General features: G+C 41.4%; 1 protein-coding gene across 2 annotated transcripts in view; it reads left to right on the top strand.

Annotated features, from left to right (window-relative positions):
- Positions 1 to 17,088, top strand: part of KALRN (kalirin RhoGEF kinase) — a 655,634-nt gene extending 638,546 nt beyond the window's left edge. For both annotated transcript variants that reach the window (XM_036850143.1, XM_036850145.1), the window contains 7 exons: positions 1,062 to 1,183; positions 1,867 to 1,998; positions 3,511 to 3,675; positions 5,466 to 5,544; positions 10,982 to 11,182; positions 14,463 to 14,601; positions 15,194 to 17,088. In XM_036850143.1, coding sequence (XP_036706038.1) covers positions 1,062 to 1,183; positions 1,867 to 1,998; positions 3,511 to 3,675; positions 5,466 to 5,544; positions 10,982 to 11,182; positions 14,463 to 14,601; positions 15,194 to 15,739 — 1,384 coding nt within the window. In that variant the 3' untranslated portion in view covers positions 15,740 to 17,088. The remainder of the gene's footprint in view (positions 1 to 1,061; positions 1,184 to 1,866; positions 1,999 to 3,510; positions 3,676 to 5,465; positions 5,545 to 10,981; positions 11,183 to 14,462; positions 14,602 to 15,193) is intronic.
- The last annotated feature ends 1,886 nt before the right edge of the window (positions 17,089 to 18,974 follow it).

Genomic DNA, 18,974 nt, shown 5'->3' with positions numbered 1-18,974 from the left:
CTGGAGCCTATCCTAGCACAGAACCTTTGTGCCCCTCGGAATCTTGTGAAACAGTGGTATACTCAATTCCTTCATTAACTAAAGAACAATTTTCCTAGAAGAAAAAAAAATGACTTACTCCAAAGTGTGCAATAGAAAACAGAAAATCCAGCCACAAGCATGCTTCTCACAAAGACTATTTAACAAATTTGGTTGACTGCCTCCCAATTATTCTGTTAGTATTTATTGCGGCTAATTAAGAACTTTCTTGCACAGTACTGCTTACAGAGGAAAGCCGTAACAAGCCCTAGATGCTTAAGAAACATTTATGGAAGAAACAGCTAGGATCAAGACACTTCATCCTTTAACTTAATGTTTTTGCATGTGAAATGGTGTTCCCAGCAGAGACTCCCCGGCCAGGTCCTGAAATATCAGTGGACCCAGGGAGCTTAGCGTGAGAGTCAGTGCATGGTGAGGCTCATGAAGATCACCAGGTTTTGTCGTGACCAGTGGGAAGGGAGTGGGGCTGACTGTGACCTCTGCATTTAACCCTTTCAGAGCAGTTCTTCCCCTTGATGTCCTGGACCCCAGGCTGGGACTACTGGGAAAGTTAGTCCTTTTGCCTTTGCTTAAGTCACTTAATTATTTTGAGGGTCCCACATGTAGAATGTGAAATACTTGAACATTTCATTCTCTTTCCATTTTCTTGTACCACTTGTTATTGACTGTGGACTGAAAATGTTTTAGGACCAAGTTGCTAGGTGGCAATGACACTAGTAATATTGGGGACCAGTATTTGCATAGGACTTGATATATTTCAAACCACATTCTGATTCTTATCCCATTTTACTCCTCTACTAAGCCTCATTTACAACCAACTTGAGAGATGGGCATGGCAAGAATTTTCTTCCTCTGTATGGCATTGGGGAGATGGAGAGGCAAGGTGCTCACCCAAGTGTGTAGGAAGGTAACAGAACAGGGACTAGACCTTGGTTCTAAGGACTCAGCTCAGCACCCCGTATACTTTTATAGTCACTTGTCTCATTACTGGAGTCTGAAGGGCATCCTATTCGTGTCCCTAGTGATTCCGGGGAAATCACCCTGAAAATCTGCAATCTGATGCCCCAAGACAGCGGTATTTATACCTGCATAGCAGCAAATGACCACGGCACCACATCAACGTCTGCTACTGTTAAAGTGCAAGGTACAGTCTCTTTGACAGTCAAACATTTTTTGTGCTTTCTTTTTAATATTCATTTTCTAATTCTGGTAAAATACACATAACATAAAATTTACCATCTTAACCAATTTCAGGTGTACAGTTCAGTAGTGTCAAGTACATTCACACTGTTGTGTAATCCATCTCTGGAACTCTTTTCATCTTGCAAAGCTGAAACTCTGCACCCATTAAACAACGACTCTCCATTCCTCCCCACCCCCGGCTCCTGGCAACCACCATTCTACCTTCTGTCTCTATGAATTTGTGTTAGTCAAACATTTTAACTGGACATTCCAAGGGATCCCTGAGGCCTGGGAAGGAAGAGGTACATTGTGAAAGTTCCAAAGCATAGTTCCAGCAAATGGGAACAGAATGAATCTTTGATAAGAGCGGTCCGTGCCCTACTGTACACCTCCTCGAGCCTAGTTCTCTGACCAAGCTTTCTCTCCAGGGTGCAGCATTTAGTCCGAGGAAGAACTTCTGACAACAAGGTATATCTCCCAGCTCTCCCTCGGGCCTAGGGAAAGGTGTGCCACTCGGTGGAGAAGGTCATAGGAAACATTTGAGACACAGGTTAGGTGTCAACATTCCCTAGGTGACTTTCAGCCTTGGTGTAAAATGCCAAGTTCTGCAGAAGTAGCATTTGACCCTCATTTCTGTCCCCACAGGTGTTCCGGCGGCCCCTAACCGCCCCATCGCCCAGGAGAGAAGCTGCACCTCCGTGATTCTCCGCTGGCTGCCCCCATCCAGCACGGGAAACTGCACTATTTCTGGTTACACTGTGGAGTACAGAGAGGAAGGTGCGCCGTCTCCCCCTGCTCTTCTTTTTCTATCTTCTCTTTCTCTTAAGGAGGGCCTTCAGAGTCATAAAACCATGTGCCTCTATGCCTTTCATCAGCTATTCCTTCTCGTGTCTCCCAACTCAGCACAAAGGCCTCAGTGCGGGGCTACAGCCACCTTTGATCTCAAACACCGAGCAGGGTTTTTTGCCAGGATGATAATGACTCATGGAAGGTTGCAAAGTACCTTCACGTGCACTTCTCTACTTAACCAGCCCGATCACCCAGACAGGGACCACTGGGCCCATTTTACAGATGAGGAGGCTAAAGCTTAAAGAAAGTTAAGAAACACGAGGCTGGGGTTCATAAGAGGGAGAGCTGGCACGAGAACCCAGGTCTCTAGTTTGCTAATCTGTGATCTTTCTCCCAGAGAAGTAACTAAGGTGGCAAAAGCAGAGCTCTACCCCACCTCCACCTGCCAACTTTACCCCCAGACAAACTTTAGAGACCACTATATATATATGATGACTTTTCAAATTGTTCAGTTTTTAAATTTGTTACATTTACATGCTAAGAGTGCATACATTTCCTTAGCAGTTAGAAGCAACTATTATCAAGAAGAATTAGTTGAAATGAGAAGCTGCCAGGTAGCTCTAATTGTTAATAACACCTCTCTGAACCGTGTGATGAGTCACACACCTGAATTGAAAGCAACTGTTTGCACCTGGAACCAGAATCCTCTGTTTTACTCTCTGTTACTCTTCTTATTTTAACCCTTCTTGCTTCTCTTAAACAGGCCCTCTGCAGTTATAAAGCTATTTATGTTTGCCTCTTTCTTTAGCTGTTCACTGTGTCTCTCAACACAGCACAAAGGTATCGATCGATGCTGAGCTGAGAGACATGTCTCCCCAAGCCTGTATTTCCCTTAGCATTATTCAGGTCATAGTTCATAAGATGAACTAAGTTCTCTCGGGAAAGTTATTTAATCATTCTGAGCCTTGGTTTCTTTATCTGTAAAGTGAGATTAATGCTCCCAACCTCATAGGATTTCTGAGGATTTAAGTGAGAAGGTTAAATGAGAGAATTATGGGAAGACTCCTTCCACAGTATTTTACATGTACCTAATGCTCCATATATGTTCATTTCCTTTCTGTTTCAATTGCCAAATGCATATTTTCTCTCACTTTGTTATTAATTTACAATATACTTTTCTGGCCTTATTAAAAATGTGCCATGTGTGCTTCTGTAAATTCTGCATGCTCTATGTCTTTTCACTCTCCCATGTGCCCATTTGAAAGTGAACAGACTCTACAGGCCAGCGGCTTGCACCGCTCTCATGACGTGTTCAGTCTTTTAGGAAATTGAACCCAAACCTGCCACAGTTAGCCCACAGGCTCTCAAGGCCTGAGGCGGTGACCACAACTGTCCCTTGAATGGAATGTGTCACTTTTCCTTTCTTTGTTTGCTGAAGGTTTTTGAAACAATGTGCCTCTGGCCTTTCCTCTTTCCTTCTCCTTGGAAATTGTGCCCTAGGTTCCCAGGCCTGGCAGCAGTCGGTCGCGTCGACCTTGGACACTTACCTTGTCATTGAGGACCTCAGTCCTGGGAGTCCTTATCAGTTCAGAGTCAGTGCCAGTAACCCCTGGGGGATCAGCCTTCCCAGCGAGCCCTCAGAGTTCGTGCGACTTCCAGAATACGGTGAGTCCCAGCCATGCCCAGTACCCCAGGCGACAGAGACAAGACACCTGGCCGACTGTCACATACTCAATGGCACTGGCTGCCCACTGGCATGTCACTGCCCACTGGCAGTGTCAATAGGCCACTGAGCTAGAGGTGACCTGGATTTGCTTGTCGGCTTCTGCCAAGTAGCATTTCAGAGGCCTCACGAAGAGTGTTTCCGTAAAGTACAGGGCTCAAGTTAGAGCCGCCACCCATGTCTACCCTGGGCCTGCCAGGTTCCCGGGCACCTGTGTGTGTCTCCAGGAACCAAGAGGGGCAGGCAGGGGCCGTGAGTCACATGGATGCTACCGACCCTCTTCTGAGACGGGAACACCGAGCCACCTCTTCCCTGGGAAACCCTGCCGGCCTAAGTGTACCTCAGCCCCACTCACCAATTTAAAACGGGGAGAGGAAAGCAACCTGCCTGAAGGATTTGAGTCAAAATGAGTATTCAGTAGTTTCTCCACCCCCAACCCTCCCAGAATGTCTTGTTTCAACATGGATATGTTTTTACGTAGATGTGTTGAATAACTAAGATATGCATTTAACTAGCTGCACATGAGTATTTTACAAACGTGGTCCCCCTATTCATTATCTCATCAAACCACCTTGGCCCCTGGGACATTTGGTAAGAGGAAACTTGTTAACCTAAAGACATCTCCAAATAGCAAGGTTTTGGGCAGTGCAGGGCAGTGGACTGCGTATGTTGGGGCAGTGAGAGGAGGTCACTGTGGTTAAAAGACAGTGAATGTGCGTCTTTGGGTTAAGGGCATCCTGGAGTCTCAAGAGGAGCTGTGGACCCTCTAGGGCCCCAGGCTGCAGCCCCGCCCCCGTGGTTAGCTCCGGAAATGCTCCCCAGGCCTCTCCCCGCTGCCAGCCCGGCTCAGCTCTGCTCCCAGGGGCCTGTGACTCACTGGGAAACCTTGGCCCCGGTTCTCTATTTCCTGAGAACTCAATATGGGTAAGCCATGTCCAGGCTCAGCCCGGCTGTGCTCTGGGCAGCCTGAGGTGACCGGGGTCAAAAGAGACATGCTGCAGCCTTGACTACTCTGCTCCCAGGCCACTGCCTAAATCCTGCCCAGGGATGACTGCTGCTGTTTTGCTTCTTTTTGTGAGCCTTGCTCCCCAGCAGTCAACACAGATAGATATTGGTGTGCGTGCTTGTATGTGTGTGTGTGTGTGTGTGTGTGTGTGTGTGGTAAATCATTGCCAGGGAATTAATGCATCATACAAGGTAATACCACCGAAGATTTTGGGTTAGGCTAAATCACTCAATACACCAGATAAGCTCATTAATGCTGAGAACAAAGGGGTGAGAAAGCAGTTTTTAGAATGTTTTGAGCACGTTCCTTTCCTTTTCTCCTTGGCTGTATAACTCTTCCCCTTTCCTCTCTGCTGCAACCTCCCTACAGCCCTGATTCTCACTGGCTTTTCTAGGCCTTTCAAAGTGTTTTCCTTTCTCCCTTTTAATTTCTTCTAGCAGATTTCTATTTGACAACATCCAGAAGTTACATTTCTGATTGTTCGGAGTTTTCCCTTGGTTTATGGAGATGGTACAGGGAGTCTGACTCTGTCATGTCAGTTTCCCCTTGGATAATATTTTTTTAAGATAACATTTCAGAGAATTGTGGCATTTTCCCACTGAGTTAAGATTCCATATTTAGTCATGAGAATTGCTTCGGGGGTGATGCTGGAGCTTTTCTGTTAACCTTTTCGTTATTCTTATACGGCTTTCTCAATATTATAAATGGATTCTTTCTCTTCCAAAGATGCTGCTGCTGATGGTGCCACCATTTCTTGGAAGGAAAATTTCGATTCAGCTTATACGGAGCTGAATGAAATTGGAAGGTAATAACCCAGTTTTCTGTTCCTTTATTCATGAACACTTAAAAACATCACATGATAATAACGACTTCTTGTTTTGTGTTTCTTTCACTAAGTGCATTTTCTCTATACTAAGAAAAAACTAGCATATTTATGTGTATTTTCTATGGTTCTTTTTCTAACTGCTTACACTGAAGTTCTCAGCCTTTCTACTTTTCTAATATAAGAATTTAAGGCTCAGTCTTTTCTTCAAAGTACAATTTTAGCTAAATCCTGAGTTCTGATATGTGGCATTTTCATTATTCAGTTCTAGGTATTTTTCCTTCAACTATGATTCTTTTCTTTGACCCAACTGTAGAACTGTTATAAAATTTCCAAATGTATGAGATTAAAAATTGTCTCCTTACTACTGATTTCTAATTTAATTGCTTTATGGTTGGAGAATTTGGTCTATATGATACTGATTCCTTGATTTTTGTTGGGACTTGCTTTATGAGTAGTATATGGTCAATTTTCATAAGAAGTTCCATGTGTTCTTGAGAAGAATATATAAGCACTAATTGTTGGATACAGGTCTCTCTCTCTCTCTCTCTCTCTCTCTCTCTCTTTTGGTTAGAAAAATGTGTCCTCAAAAATGAAAAGGATAGAAATGTGACTTTTAACAGAATAGTGAAAAATAATGTATCACCTGTCTCACAAAATCGTTGATGGGAAGGTTTAACATGCCTGTGATGTATTGGTCTCCAGGAGGTCTAGGTGAGAGAATGTGGGTAGATCTTACAAGTCACCCACCCTCCTGTGATGTGTAAATAAAAGAGCACTCACTAGCAACGGGCCATTAGCATCCTCTCCATCTCTGATTGACGTCTCTCAATGAAGGGTAAAATTTCCTACATGGTTGTGACAGAGGTTGTGGAGAGAGCAAAAATGTTCATTAGTCCCATTTCTTAGGCAGGAGTAACAATGTAATTCCCTGCCTTTTGTTACAGCTCCTCTCATCAAAAACCAGCTTTAGCTCTACTTTCCTATCTTCTTTGTGTAGCCAAACAGAAAAAAAAAAAAAAAGCCAGTGGAAATTTACATGGCGATGATGATGATGATGATGATGATGATGATGATGATGATGATGATGATGAAGCTTGTCGAGTAATGCAGTATTCTGGATACCATGCAGATAGTATACAAAAGTTATTTAAGCTAATCCTTACAACACCATGAGGTAGTGTTTGAGTAGATTTCCAGTAAAGGAAACTCAGGTTCAGGAGGTTAAGTAACTTTCTCAAGATCCCACAACTAGTACGTGTAGAACCAGGATTCAAACCCTGGGCTACCTGACTTTAAGCCTGTGCTTGTTTTACTAATATATGTTGTTTCTCATCATAGCAACTTTTGTCAAAAGTAAGTTCTAGTAGTTGAAATCTAGTTTGCTCCATGATATTAAAGTTTGTGAAGCTACATATGACCCCAATAATAAGCAAATCAAATCCCCATCTGGTTCTAAATGAAATTGGTTCCACCACCTGGATGTACCGGTTAATTCCTCCCCAAGGCATGTATTTGCTGTTGATAGTCATAGGCTAAGGCATGTTTTACCTAGAAGAGATGGACGTTTTGATATTTCTTAAGGGGAAATCAATTTTCTGATCTGTTCAAAGCAATTGATGTTTTTTTTTTAAATTTCATCTCCAATAACCTGAAGCTTTCCCTCTCTCCCAAGTATAGTCTTCATATTTTTAGAAGATCCTTTAAAATGCTATATATTAACAGAATGGAAATAAAACATATAGATACTTACATGAGATACATAAAAGATATCTGTGCCAGGGATATGTAAGTGAGTCAGCTTTCTCCATCACACCTAAACCTAAAATTCTAGATCTATATGACTATCTTGTTAAAAAAAGCTCTCCAGTAATTAAGTATTACAAAAAACAAAAAAGAAATAACTTCACTCCTATAGCCCATCCATAGAAGCAAAGAGCACTTGAGCATGGCATACTTAACCAGAAATAAACTACATAGGCACCATTGCAGCTTAAAGAAGCCAAAGACTTATCCCTTGGAAATGCTACCTGGTTACCTGTACAGGATCCAAAAAGGTAGCAGTACCAGGCCTCCAGATAAGGATGGCAGGTTGGACACAGGCATCCATTTTCATTCCCTCCTGAGACTTCACTGAATCTACAGTAAAGGATTTTTTTTAAGCAGGCACGTAAAGATGAGGACATTGGAAGAAGAGATAGCAAGTATTAGAAGCAGAAAAAGAGGTGAAAGTGACAAATGACTGAGAGACCTGAGAAACTCAGTCCAAGTCAGTTGTGGGGTCAAGTGAGAGCCAGTGTAACTTCTGCAGCAGAATTCCCGGAAGGCTCAGGGGCTGGCAGCATCCAGTACCTCTGGAAATATGTGTAAAGAAGATGCTAAAATTGGAAGGGTTGTCTGAACCTTGTGTGAGAAGAAGTTGTGGCTCCAGACCTCCTCCCCAGCTTCAGGCAGCTGTGTGATTGTCCTTCCCAATCAAGGAAAAGACTGGAGATTTATCCCCTGGAAAGGGTGAAACAGAGTGCCTCTGTTCTCAGGGACACCAGCCCAGCTGAGGGCAATGGAACCATACTCCAAACAGGGCCACTGTGAGAGTATATAAATGCTAGATTCTGAGGACCCCTGCTGTCCTACCCACCAGGCCTCCAGAGGTGGACAGCCAGGGCTTCACCTTCCAGGCAGAAAGTAGGAGGGCCTTTCTCTGGGGAATCTGACCAGCTCAAGAGGAAAGACTTAAAGATACTGACTTTGGAGTTTCCCCTGACAAAACAGTCCGTTCAGATCACCCTACATTGAAGGTCGAGTTGACAGGCTCCACCCACACACACAGAGCTTCCAACAGCTTTTTAGTCCCCAGCTTTTAAAATGAGCCAACCTCTGATGCTGGCCAAGATGGAGTAAGCCCATTGTAGCCTTTCTCTCCCACTGACTACAACTAGAATCCGTGGATGAAATACAGATAGCAACTATCTGAGCATTCTGAAAAGTAAGTAACAGAGAGATTGGGGATGGAAGTTAACACCTGAAAAAAGACAAGGACAGTGGCAGTGAGTTTTCTGGGTTTTTTTGTTTTGAGGGGTTTTTGGTTTTTTGTTTTTCTCCTGATCTCTTAGCTTTAACCCAAGGGTGGGTTAAATCAGTGAACTGTGCAGCATGCACAGAGAGCAAAATCTCCAAGAGAAATCCATCTTTATGGCCAAAAGACAGGAAGAGAGCAGGGAGAGTCCTATTTTTTCCCCTTTCTTCTTTCTCTTACTCTTTTACCCCCAAGGGCATTTGTGTGGAAGTGTATGAGGATGCCAGAGGCTAAAACTCTTGACAGAATCCCATTATTTCTGGCCAGCGGAACTACAGAAAGTGTCCATTTGAGCTAAAGAATGTGGGAGAAATCTCAGTGAGGAGAGAGCTAAATATTTTTATAAGAATCATATGCAAAGGATTAGGAATAATAATGCTTTGAACATTAACAGTTAACATCATCAATCACACTAGAAGTTAGAAGGCAATAGAATAATTCCTCAAAATTTTTTTCAACCTAGAATTATACCCAGCAAAACTAACAATCAAGTATAAATGTAGAATAAGCATGTTTTAGATATGCAAATCTCAAACAACTTATTTCCCATGCACTCTTTTTCAGAAAAGATTGAAGAATGCATTTTACCACAAAAAGGAAAAATAGTCATAGTTTACTAGAGGTTTAACTGTGACCAACACTGACATAGTTGCAATAATGGAAACACTGAATATTGATTACAATATAATTCTCTTGGGGGGACAGGGGATGGGAAAAGTGGTTATGTGATGGGGACAAAGGAAGGAAAGAGACTAAAATCTTATCTTCTATAGTGGGATGTCAACAGATAATAACTAAAACTGAAAAATCAAGAAATAACCATACAAGACATACTATATTTAGAGTCATAGAAGTAAATACCTAAATAATCAGCAAAATATACTGAAGTGATATATTAAACTGCCTCTAGAGGAAGAAAAATGGGGACAGGTGGAGGATGAGACACTATTGTTTTTAATAAGAAACTTTGTTAAAGCTAATTGACTTTTTAAACCATGGGGATGCATAACTTTGATACACACAAAATATATTTTAAAAATTAAGGTAGCAGTACCTTGACATAACCACTAATTCAGGAGATCTCTTCTCAGCAATCAATTGTTTTCCTGCATCCAAAGTCCTCTGGAAGGAGGTGACCTATAATAAACAAACAAGAGAGGGTGCTGTTAAAACCCAGAATGGCAGTTTATTAATGGATGATGTAAAACAGAACTGCCAGTCTGACCAAATACTTGTTCACTATGCCAAGAATGATGTCTGACATGTAATAGGCATTTGATTAATATTTGTCTAATACTTGCTTTATTAGTTAGGGCTTTCTCTTCTTTGGGGAAAATCTATAGTAAAAAAAAAAAATTATTATTATCAGGAAGTTGCTTGGTGAACACAGAGCCAGGTCAAGGAGTCTGTTGGACAATCTTAGTAGTGGCCATGGTGTCTGATGCATTCATTTCTGCTAGAGGAGTGGACTGCCCTTTGGACTGCTCATTCCTCTGCTCTTGGGTTAGGGCACCTCATGAACAGGCTTTGGATGATGCTGCCTTGTCACTTCTTTGACCCTCCCTCTCTCTGCTTCCATTGCTGACCAGTTTCTCCATCTATCTCACTCTCTTACTACCTTCCATAGGCCTCCAGGTGAGTCTGGGAACCATTCTGTCTATTTCAGCTACAGTTAATTTTGTTAGATATAAAAATGGCATGGTGGTTATATATTTTCAAATGTCCTTGTCAACTAGAGATGCAAACCAAGTATTTATGCAAGAAATAACATGCACTTAAAACACTCCAGAAAAAAAAGGGCAGGAGGTGGGAAAAGAATAGGTGAAAGGTTGGCAAAATGTTGATAATTGTTGAAGCTGGCTGCTGGGTGCACAGAAGATCTGTTCTACTATTCTCTCTACTTTTGTGTATATTGGAAATGTTCTGTAACAGAAGGATCATAAATATAAAATAAAATGAAAAAATTGCCTCTTTAGAAAATGTTTTGAAATTACCATAAAGCAGAATTCCTCCTTCTTTAACATTGTCACTGTTATATTTTATAGAAATATACTCTGTTCAGCAAAGAAAACTGAACCTGTGGTTGATGTTCAAAATGACAGAAAAATATATTGACTAAAAATATTATTTAGTTTTTTGCATCTCAGAGAACCCTAAAATGCTAAGAAAGGAAAGATGGCTTTTCTGAATGATAACATTATAATTAAAAATACAGAAAAGTAGATTCCTAATAAAATGTTACTGTCTAACCACTTCGGATAAAACTTCTCATATCCTTGAATAAAATTATACCTAGTTGATTGAGGAATCTTGGCAAAACACTTTCTCCCTTTTGTTTTCCAGAGGCCGGTTCTCCATAGTAAAGAAGTGCATTCACAAAGCTACTCGCAAAGATGTTGCTGTGAAATTTGTTAGCAAAAAAATGAAGAAAAAAGAGCAGGCTGCCCACGAGGCTGCCCTACTTCAGCACCTGCAGCATCCCCAGTACATCACTCTCCATGACACCTATGAGTCCCCCACTTCCTACATCCTGATTTTGGAACTGTAAGTATAGGCGTCATCTCTCGAAGGTGGTCCCCAGCTATTTGGGTTATTTCTTGCCCACAATTAATGGAAATGGCAGTTACATTTCATACAATGTCTTCTAGTTTACAGAGTGTTTTATGTAACATGCACTCTCCCCTCCACTGTATAAAAATGTTATTCCCATTTTATAGATCAGAAAATCAAGGATAAGGAAGATCATTAAAAGTAGCTCCTTAAAACTAGGAAATGGAGAAGCTGGGACTTGAACCCACATCTCTCTCACTCCAGTTTTCATCTTCTTTCTCTTATGGACTCTTGGGCTGGGCAGGAGTTTAGGAAAAGCTTATTGACAATGGGCTTATTGACAGGGGTGGAGTTGAAATGAAAGAGAGGGGTTTGTGCATCTATCCACTGCCATAGCATCCTCAATCTACCACCCAAGAAATTCCTTTAAGGGTAGAATCTTACCCTCAAAACCTTCCACTCATTCCAGATTTTCTAGGGACTCAGGCAGCCATATACTTGGGGCCACATACTGGGCCCCAGAATAGACCAATAAGGTCACATCCTTCCCACTTCTTTCCCAAGCTAAGAACAGAGATCGTGCTCTGTGGTTTAGGGAGATCTTACAGAGGCTAAAGAGAACAATCTTTTCAGAAGTATGGAGCCCTCGTAGAAATGTTGTCTGATTGGTGTTGATGAGGCCCTGTGCCTGGAGAGGAGATAGACATTTACACCGAAGACCAGTGCTGTGTCTGGCTCCACATGAACCTACGTTCCGTAGAGAAGCACCTCCGTTTACACCTTTCAACTGTCATTTTAGTCTTGCCCTTGTGTGCTTGTTAGTCTAGGTGTGTGTGGTGGGGGAGGGAGGGGTTCGAAGCAGTAACTTTCTGTAAATTTATTTATGATGAAAAAAAGAAAGCCAAAATGCAAACATCTTAGGCTACATTTTTTAACTGGTTGAAAAGAAACAAGAGGAGACAAAACCGTCACTTAGTAATTATAATCCTTTTGTGATACTTAACTTTCTATAGCTGTGTAGTAGCTGGTAAGTTGTCACTTTGTTTTTCTTTTTTTTAATTGATAAAAATAAGTTTCATTTATATGCACATTAACCACTTATTCTGACCTCATGCTTTGCTATTTAGTCCAGTTCTTTTTTTTTTTAATTTTTATTGGAGTATAGTTAAGAGCGTCACTTTGGATTTCATAAATACATTTACAAACAGCCTTTCGGAGCCTAACCTGTTTGTTAAGAGCTTCCTAACTCAAAAGGTACATTCTGTTGACAGTGAACTATGTTTGTTTACAAGTGACAACATGTTGTACTTGAGTTCCAATAAAAGGTATTGTCACTTGTGTACCAACCAAGGTGGTACAGCAGACCCAGAACCTTTGCCTCTTCAGACTTGTCAATTACCATTCTGAGGGAAGGTGTTGACTACCAGGCTGCCACAGAGTAATGGAAAGAAGCTGTTCTTGGCATGGAGAACCTGGGTTCTAATTCCAGCTCTGTGATTTGGGGCAGTGTACTTAGTTTCCTGGGCCTCAGGGTCCTCATCTGTGAATTCTGAAGATGTTTCCGCTTCTCAGAGATGTTGCAGGGGTTAACTGAGATGAATATTGCATTGAACTAGTTTATCAAACATTTACTGAGCACTCACTATGTGCCACCCACTGTGTAGACCTGGGCCTGGGTGGCAGGAACAAAGATGAAATGTTACATTTCTTGCCCTTGAGGAGTTAGAAGTCTAATGAGAAAGTCCATAGGTAAATGAATGATTTCAGCATAGTCTGGTAAATGCATATTTTGGAGAGAGTTGTGTGAGAACATAGAGAGGGGCTTGGCTGGACTTGAGGTTCAGGGAAGATTTGTGGAGAGGCAGTACCTGAGCTAAACCCTGGTTATGCCATGACTGTGCGTACCCCTTTGGTGGCCATCCAAATTGCTGGTAGAGCTTTTCTCTACCAGGCAACTGAGGTTCTGATTCCCTAGTCTATGGAGGGACCTGGGCATCTGCATTATCTAAGAGCTCTAAGGATGAACTTGGTGGCTGAGACTTTCTGGTCTCAGAGTAGAGCTACTGTTAACTTCTCCCTAAAATGCCCTAAGAAGTTCAGGGGGCTGCATCTAACAAGCCCAGTCCTACTCCACTCCATGCTCACCACCCCTATCCCACCCTGGCAGGGTCAGAGGAAGGCAAAGGGGGCCTTCATGGGACCTAGCCTTTGATCCTGTCAAGGAAAGCAGGAGAAGAGAACAAGTTTGTGGGAAGGAACAGCCAGAGAAGAGAATGGAAACTTGGCAGGGGGATGTCAGCTGTGTTCAAAAGTAGTTTCTGACTCTGGCTCAGGCTCCTCTGCCTGGGCCTTTCCTGGGGATGGGCCTTAATGGCCCAATGCATATTAGAGACCAGCTGCCTGACATCTGGTCACTCCCTGCTAAAGAGGGCCCAGAGCACCTGAAAATAGTTGCCATTTATTGCGCACTTACTATTGCTAAGAATTATGCTTAAATGCCTCATTGTCTCACTTGATCCTTGGACAGTCCTCATAATGAAATAGGTATTATTATTATTGTTGTTGTTGTTACTCTTACTTTAAAGATGAAGAAACCAAAACACAGAGAGTTTAAATGACTTGCTCCAAGCCACCAACCTGTTAGTGGCAGAACCAGGATTTGAATCCAGGTCTGGCTGGCCCCTTGTACCAGGCTTTCAGATATAGTTTTTAAGATTGGAAAGTTGCCCAAGAGGGATGGGATTCAAAAGGGGGGTCAAGAATGCCAAGATCAAACTTTGCCTAGTTTCTATTTTTCCCCAACTAAAAATTAACAAGTAAAAGCTATTTGCAAGACATATATGAGGTTCCTTGAAGCCACCAGATTCCAGTTATTCAGACAATTGCAAGATCTCTCTCTCCCTCCTTTCTCTATTTTGCAATCTAACCTCTCTTAAAGGGGTGTCAGACCTTTTTCCTTGTGAGCAGTTTCAAAAGTTAACGAAACATAATGTGTCTTAAGGTTATACAGATTTCTTCCCTGAAGCATGCATGCATCTATCTATCTATCTATGTATCTATCTATCTATCTATCTATCTATCTATCTTTTTAATATAAGTTCTGAACATTGCACTAACTTTGGGCTCTAACTAAAACACGCATGTGTTGCAACATTGATCTTCATTTATAATAGGGAGTAGGAGAAATGTTAGCAAACTTACAGATTTTTGTGTGTGTTATTTTTCTGTTTTCTCTATAAACATATTTCCTTTGTCTTTTCCTCCCTATTTTCAGGATGGATGACGGCCGACTCTTAGACTACCTTATGAATCATGATGAGCTGATGGAAGAAAAAGTAGCTTTCTACATACGAGACATCATGGAAGCCCTGCAGTACCTTCACAACTGCAGGGTTGCACATTTGGACATAAAGGTAATAAGAAGTAGCAACCCTAGCAGGGAAATGGTTAAGTCTAACCTGCCAGTCATTACCCTTGAGGGGGGTAAATTCTCATTTTATTTACTTACATTAGAATCCCTATGAATATTAAACACAAAATGGGTTGTCACAATTTAAGTGTGTTATTCGTGAATTAGTGAGAACACTCCAGAGTCACATGACACCTGGGGTTTAGAGAAGGTAGGGAGGCTTTAACCACTTTGTCTAACTTTATAGAAGGAATCCACTAAATGTCACCATCTTTTTCAAAAAGAAGCCCCTGTTCTCCAAAATAAATAATTTATTCTTTTCTTGATTTAGTGCAAAATAAATAATTTATTCTTTTCTTGATTTAATGGCAAGTAAGGGCTAATTAAGAAGACATGATTTCCAATGTCAAACAACTTCCCTAAAGCACCATTTAACCTCAGAGTTTAGTTCAGTTTGAACATAGGGAATGTCCCATACACTACAGGCTTTATCAAAGAATGGCAGAACCGTGTCTGAATGGATGGAGTCCTACTGGTAGTCAAAACAGAGAGCTGAACTTGCCTTCTCTTATCCCCGCCTCCTTGGATCTCCGCAGCCTGAAAACCTGCTCATTGACCTTCGGATTCCAGTGCCTCGAGTGAAGCTCATTGACTTAGAGGACGCTGTCCAGATCTCAGGTCACTTCCACATCCACCACCTGCTTGGGAACCCTGAGTTTGCTGCCCCAGAAGTGATCCAAGGGATCCCTGTGTCCCTGGGCACTGATATCTGGAGCATCGGGGTTTTGACATATGTCATGCTGAGCGGGGTCTCCCCCTTCTTGGATGAGAGCAAGGAGGAGACATGTATCAACGTATGCAGGGTGGATTTCAGCTTCCCCCATGAGTACTTCTGTGGCGTGAGCAATGCTGCCAGAGATTTCATCAATGTGATCCTACAGGAAGACTTTCGGAGGCGGCCCACGGCAGCCACCTGCCTGCAGCATCCATGGCTGCAGCCCCACAGCGGCAGCTACTCCAAAATCCCCCTGGACACCTCCCGCCTGGCATGCTTCATAGAGCGCCGCAAGCACCAGAACGACGTTCGGCCTATTCCCAACGTCAAGAGCTACATTGTCAACCGGGTAAACCAAGGGACGTAGCCATCTCCCAGCCCTCGAGGTTTCACATGGAAGTGCAGTGTGAACCAAAGCAAGACTGAATGTGTCTGTAAATAATTCTGTTCATTATTTCACTCCACGTGGTTTTCTGGATTGAGAGATGTACCTCTTAAACCCCTTCAGTGGTTTTTCAGGGTCTGAGCAGCAGTAAAATCACCCTAAATCCAGGGACTTTTCAGAAGGTCATCCGGAAGAGATACAGATGCAAAGAGTCACGGAAAGTATTCAAAAGAGAGGCAAAGATAAGAAGAATAGCAGCTGTTATGAAATTTTAATTGCGTGTTCCAAAATGAGTGGTTAACTGGGCAAAACTTCAGCTCACTGAAGTGAGTATAAAACGTTTCCACCTTTGCCGAAATTTTAAGCAAAAAGTTCTATTTAACAGAGATGTCATGTATGTCAACTATACTGGATTAGATTACTTAGATATAGTTTCTTAATAGGATACATGTACACATACAGTAAAATATATCGCATTCAGCTTTCAGAGTTTTATAATATAGAGATATATATGAAATCAATCATAAGTAACTTTGAGTACTCCAGTTAAGACAGTGACTTATTTACTGAAGCATTACATTGTTTTGACTAAGCACAATTAGATGACAGGTTTTTTAGAGCATTTTATAAATCTTGTATAGAACTCTTTTACCAGAACCTGTGCATTAAGAGAAAGCAATGTTACCCTTTCACAATCTGTGAATGAGAAGATTTTTCTCTCAGTCACAGGTATTTGACTAACCTAGGTTCTGTTTATGAAATGCTACCCCAGATTCACTGGCAGCTCAGAGTTCATCTGGCAGGAAAGCCTGCCAGGAAATAAGTCCAAATACAGTAAGAGGTGTGGGGCTATTTTTTATGTCTACACTTGGTTTGAAATAGGTAACAAATAAAACAGGTTCATACAAAAGTGCAAATAGAAACCTTTCCTACAGTTCCTGTGAACAACATAACAATGCTTTCTGATGTCTTCTGCCGCTGCAGAATGCAGTCCTCCGAAAGCTGGCCTGCTTTATTTCTAACCCCTTATGGAAGTGAAGGGGTGCTTACCAAAAGGAGGCAGCCATATAGGCCTTTTGAAGGCCTGGTCCCAAGTCCTTTCTGAAGCCATGGAATAAAATCTGATACATCACCCTAACAGAGCATTGAGTTTTAACTGTGATTGCAATATCTATCACCACTCAGCCACCAATATTTCCCTGGGCTAAAAGGACTAATTGCACTTTGAGGCCAACGCTGCTTTCTGGTGTATATTCTCTGTACAAGATGATTATGAACTGCCCCTTTTTCCACTGGTGGGAAAAAAAAATTAAACCTGGGCATTTCATGGTTTTTTCTTCCTTTCTTTCTTTCTTTCTTTTTTTTTTTTTTGGTTTTTGGGAAAGAGTTTTTGTTTTTGTATTTGTACATGATCCACCCTTTGTTTCCGAGAATGTTTTTTAAATTGCTGTTATGCAAATGCTATTTTAAAAATATAACTTAACTGTTTGTCCAAATCAGGTTTAATGGCATCGCTTCTCTCCTGTAGTAGGATTGAGAAAATTAAAATCATGCAGCACAGAAGTGCAAGCAGAAAGTTTATGAAGGATAAATAGAACTACAAACCTATCTTAATTAAGAGGAATGATGGAAACTAAGCCTGAACTTTAATATATAAAAACACTTATTCCCACAGTGGAAATGTAGAATTAAAAATACTCATCATTCTTTTCCATTGGTATCAAAGTCAATTTCCTCATCCACCCTCCACCTCATCCCATCCAAGATTATAGATTAATAAATTAGTAGAAAGTACAAGCAATAAGACTAGATAGCACTTATGCATTTTCAGGATTAACCAAATATGTGGAAACTGACTCCGACTGTATTTGTTTCCTAGTTTTCATATGGCCCTGGGTCATCAAGGCTCCCTTCCTCAGAGCTCTCTCTTGACTAACCCTTCATATTCTTCATTCAAACCCATAGGTATATACAAATACTATATGATACAATATTTTGAAATATAAAACATATTTACTAAAAACTCTTTTAGTAAACATGTCTTCATTATAAGATACAACAAAAAAGAAGAAAGCCTGGTCCCTAGGGCACATCATGGGATAGATTACAGGCACTGAGGATTCCAAGTATCCGTACAGTATGGCTTGGCAAGTTCTGTTCCATCCACTGTGGATGATGAATAAAGAGCCCCCTGCTGAGTCATTGTGAGTTTTTATGACCATGTAGGAGACAAGCTGAGTTTCTGCTTGAGAAGGACAATGGTGTCCAGACTAGACAGGAGAGCATTAATGAAGTCGTGTTGTCGGGAGGGCAGTTGACAGAGTATTAGGCAGAGCCAAAGCTTTTATAACAGGTTTTACATCAGAGTTGGGATGGTCCAGATGGGAGGTTGTTTGGAATCTCCCCCAAGTACACATGTTGGGGAAGTGAAGAGATAGGAGAGGAGGGACAGAGAAATGAAAAGTAGTATGACTTTGTTAACTGGACCCAAAGTACAATCATTAGAGTAGAATGGATTTAATAGAGGCCCCAAAAGAAAGGGTGTATATTTTATATAGTTTGATAACTGAAGAAAACTAACAAGGAGGCATCCTATCTGCAAAGCTCCTGGTCCTTCACAACAGGGATAAGATGATAGCATTCCTGGTTCAAGAATTCTCCATAGCAAGTTGGAAATAACAAGGAATCCCAGAAGATGGGGTTGGGAAATACACTTTAGGTTGCTCTGTGGGCAACTGTGGTGAGGGATGAAGGATTAGGAACCACTTTCTTGTACCTATTTTGGCAGAGATACTTATTAATAGGATATATGTACACATACAGTATTTGTGGTAGAGAAGAGGGGAGAGACAAGGAAATAGTCCCCTTCTACTATAATTATGGTAGTTCTTGCAATCAAAACTTAACTAGGAATTAGTAAGAGTGAACTTCCAGTTGAAATGGGAAAAATAAATGTTGGTTAAGGTCACAAGTTTCTTGCTTGGCTTATATTCATTGCATAGGGTTTTGGGGGTTTTTGTTTTGTAAGGGTGGGATGCAGAAAGAAGGAAAAGATCAGGGACAACCCACAATAATTTTTCTAATGTATAATACTTTACTTCATCTTTTACATTTGTTTCAAATTAAATAGATTTATATCCACTTACAGCTGAATGTGAGAAAATTTTTAAGAAAAAAATCATAATGTTGGAGGTGTCCTTCAGGTCTCTGACAGCCA

This window comes from Balaenoptera musculus, chromosome 4 (assembly GCF_009873245.2).
Source record: "Balaenoptera musculus isolate JJ_BM4_2016_0621 chromosome 4, mBalMus1.pri.v3, whole genome shotgun sequence".
In the NCBI taxonomy this organism is placed as follows: domain Eukaryota; kingdom Metazoa; phylum Chordata; class Mammalia; order Artiodactyla; family Balaenopteridae; genus Balaenoptera; species Balaenoptera musculus.
This window is presented reverse-complemented; position numbering and strand designations above follow the sequence as displayed.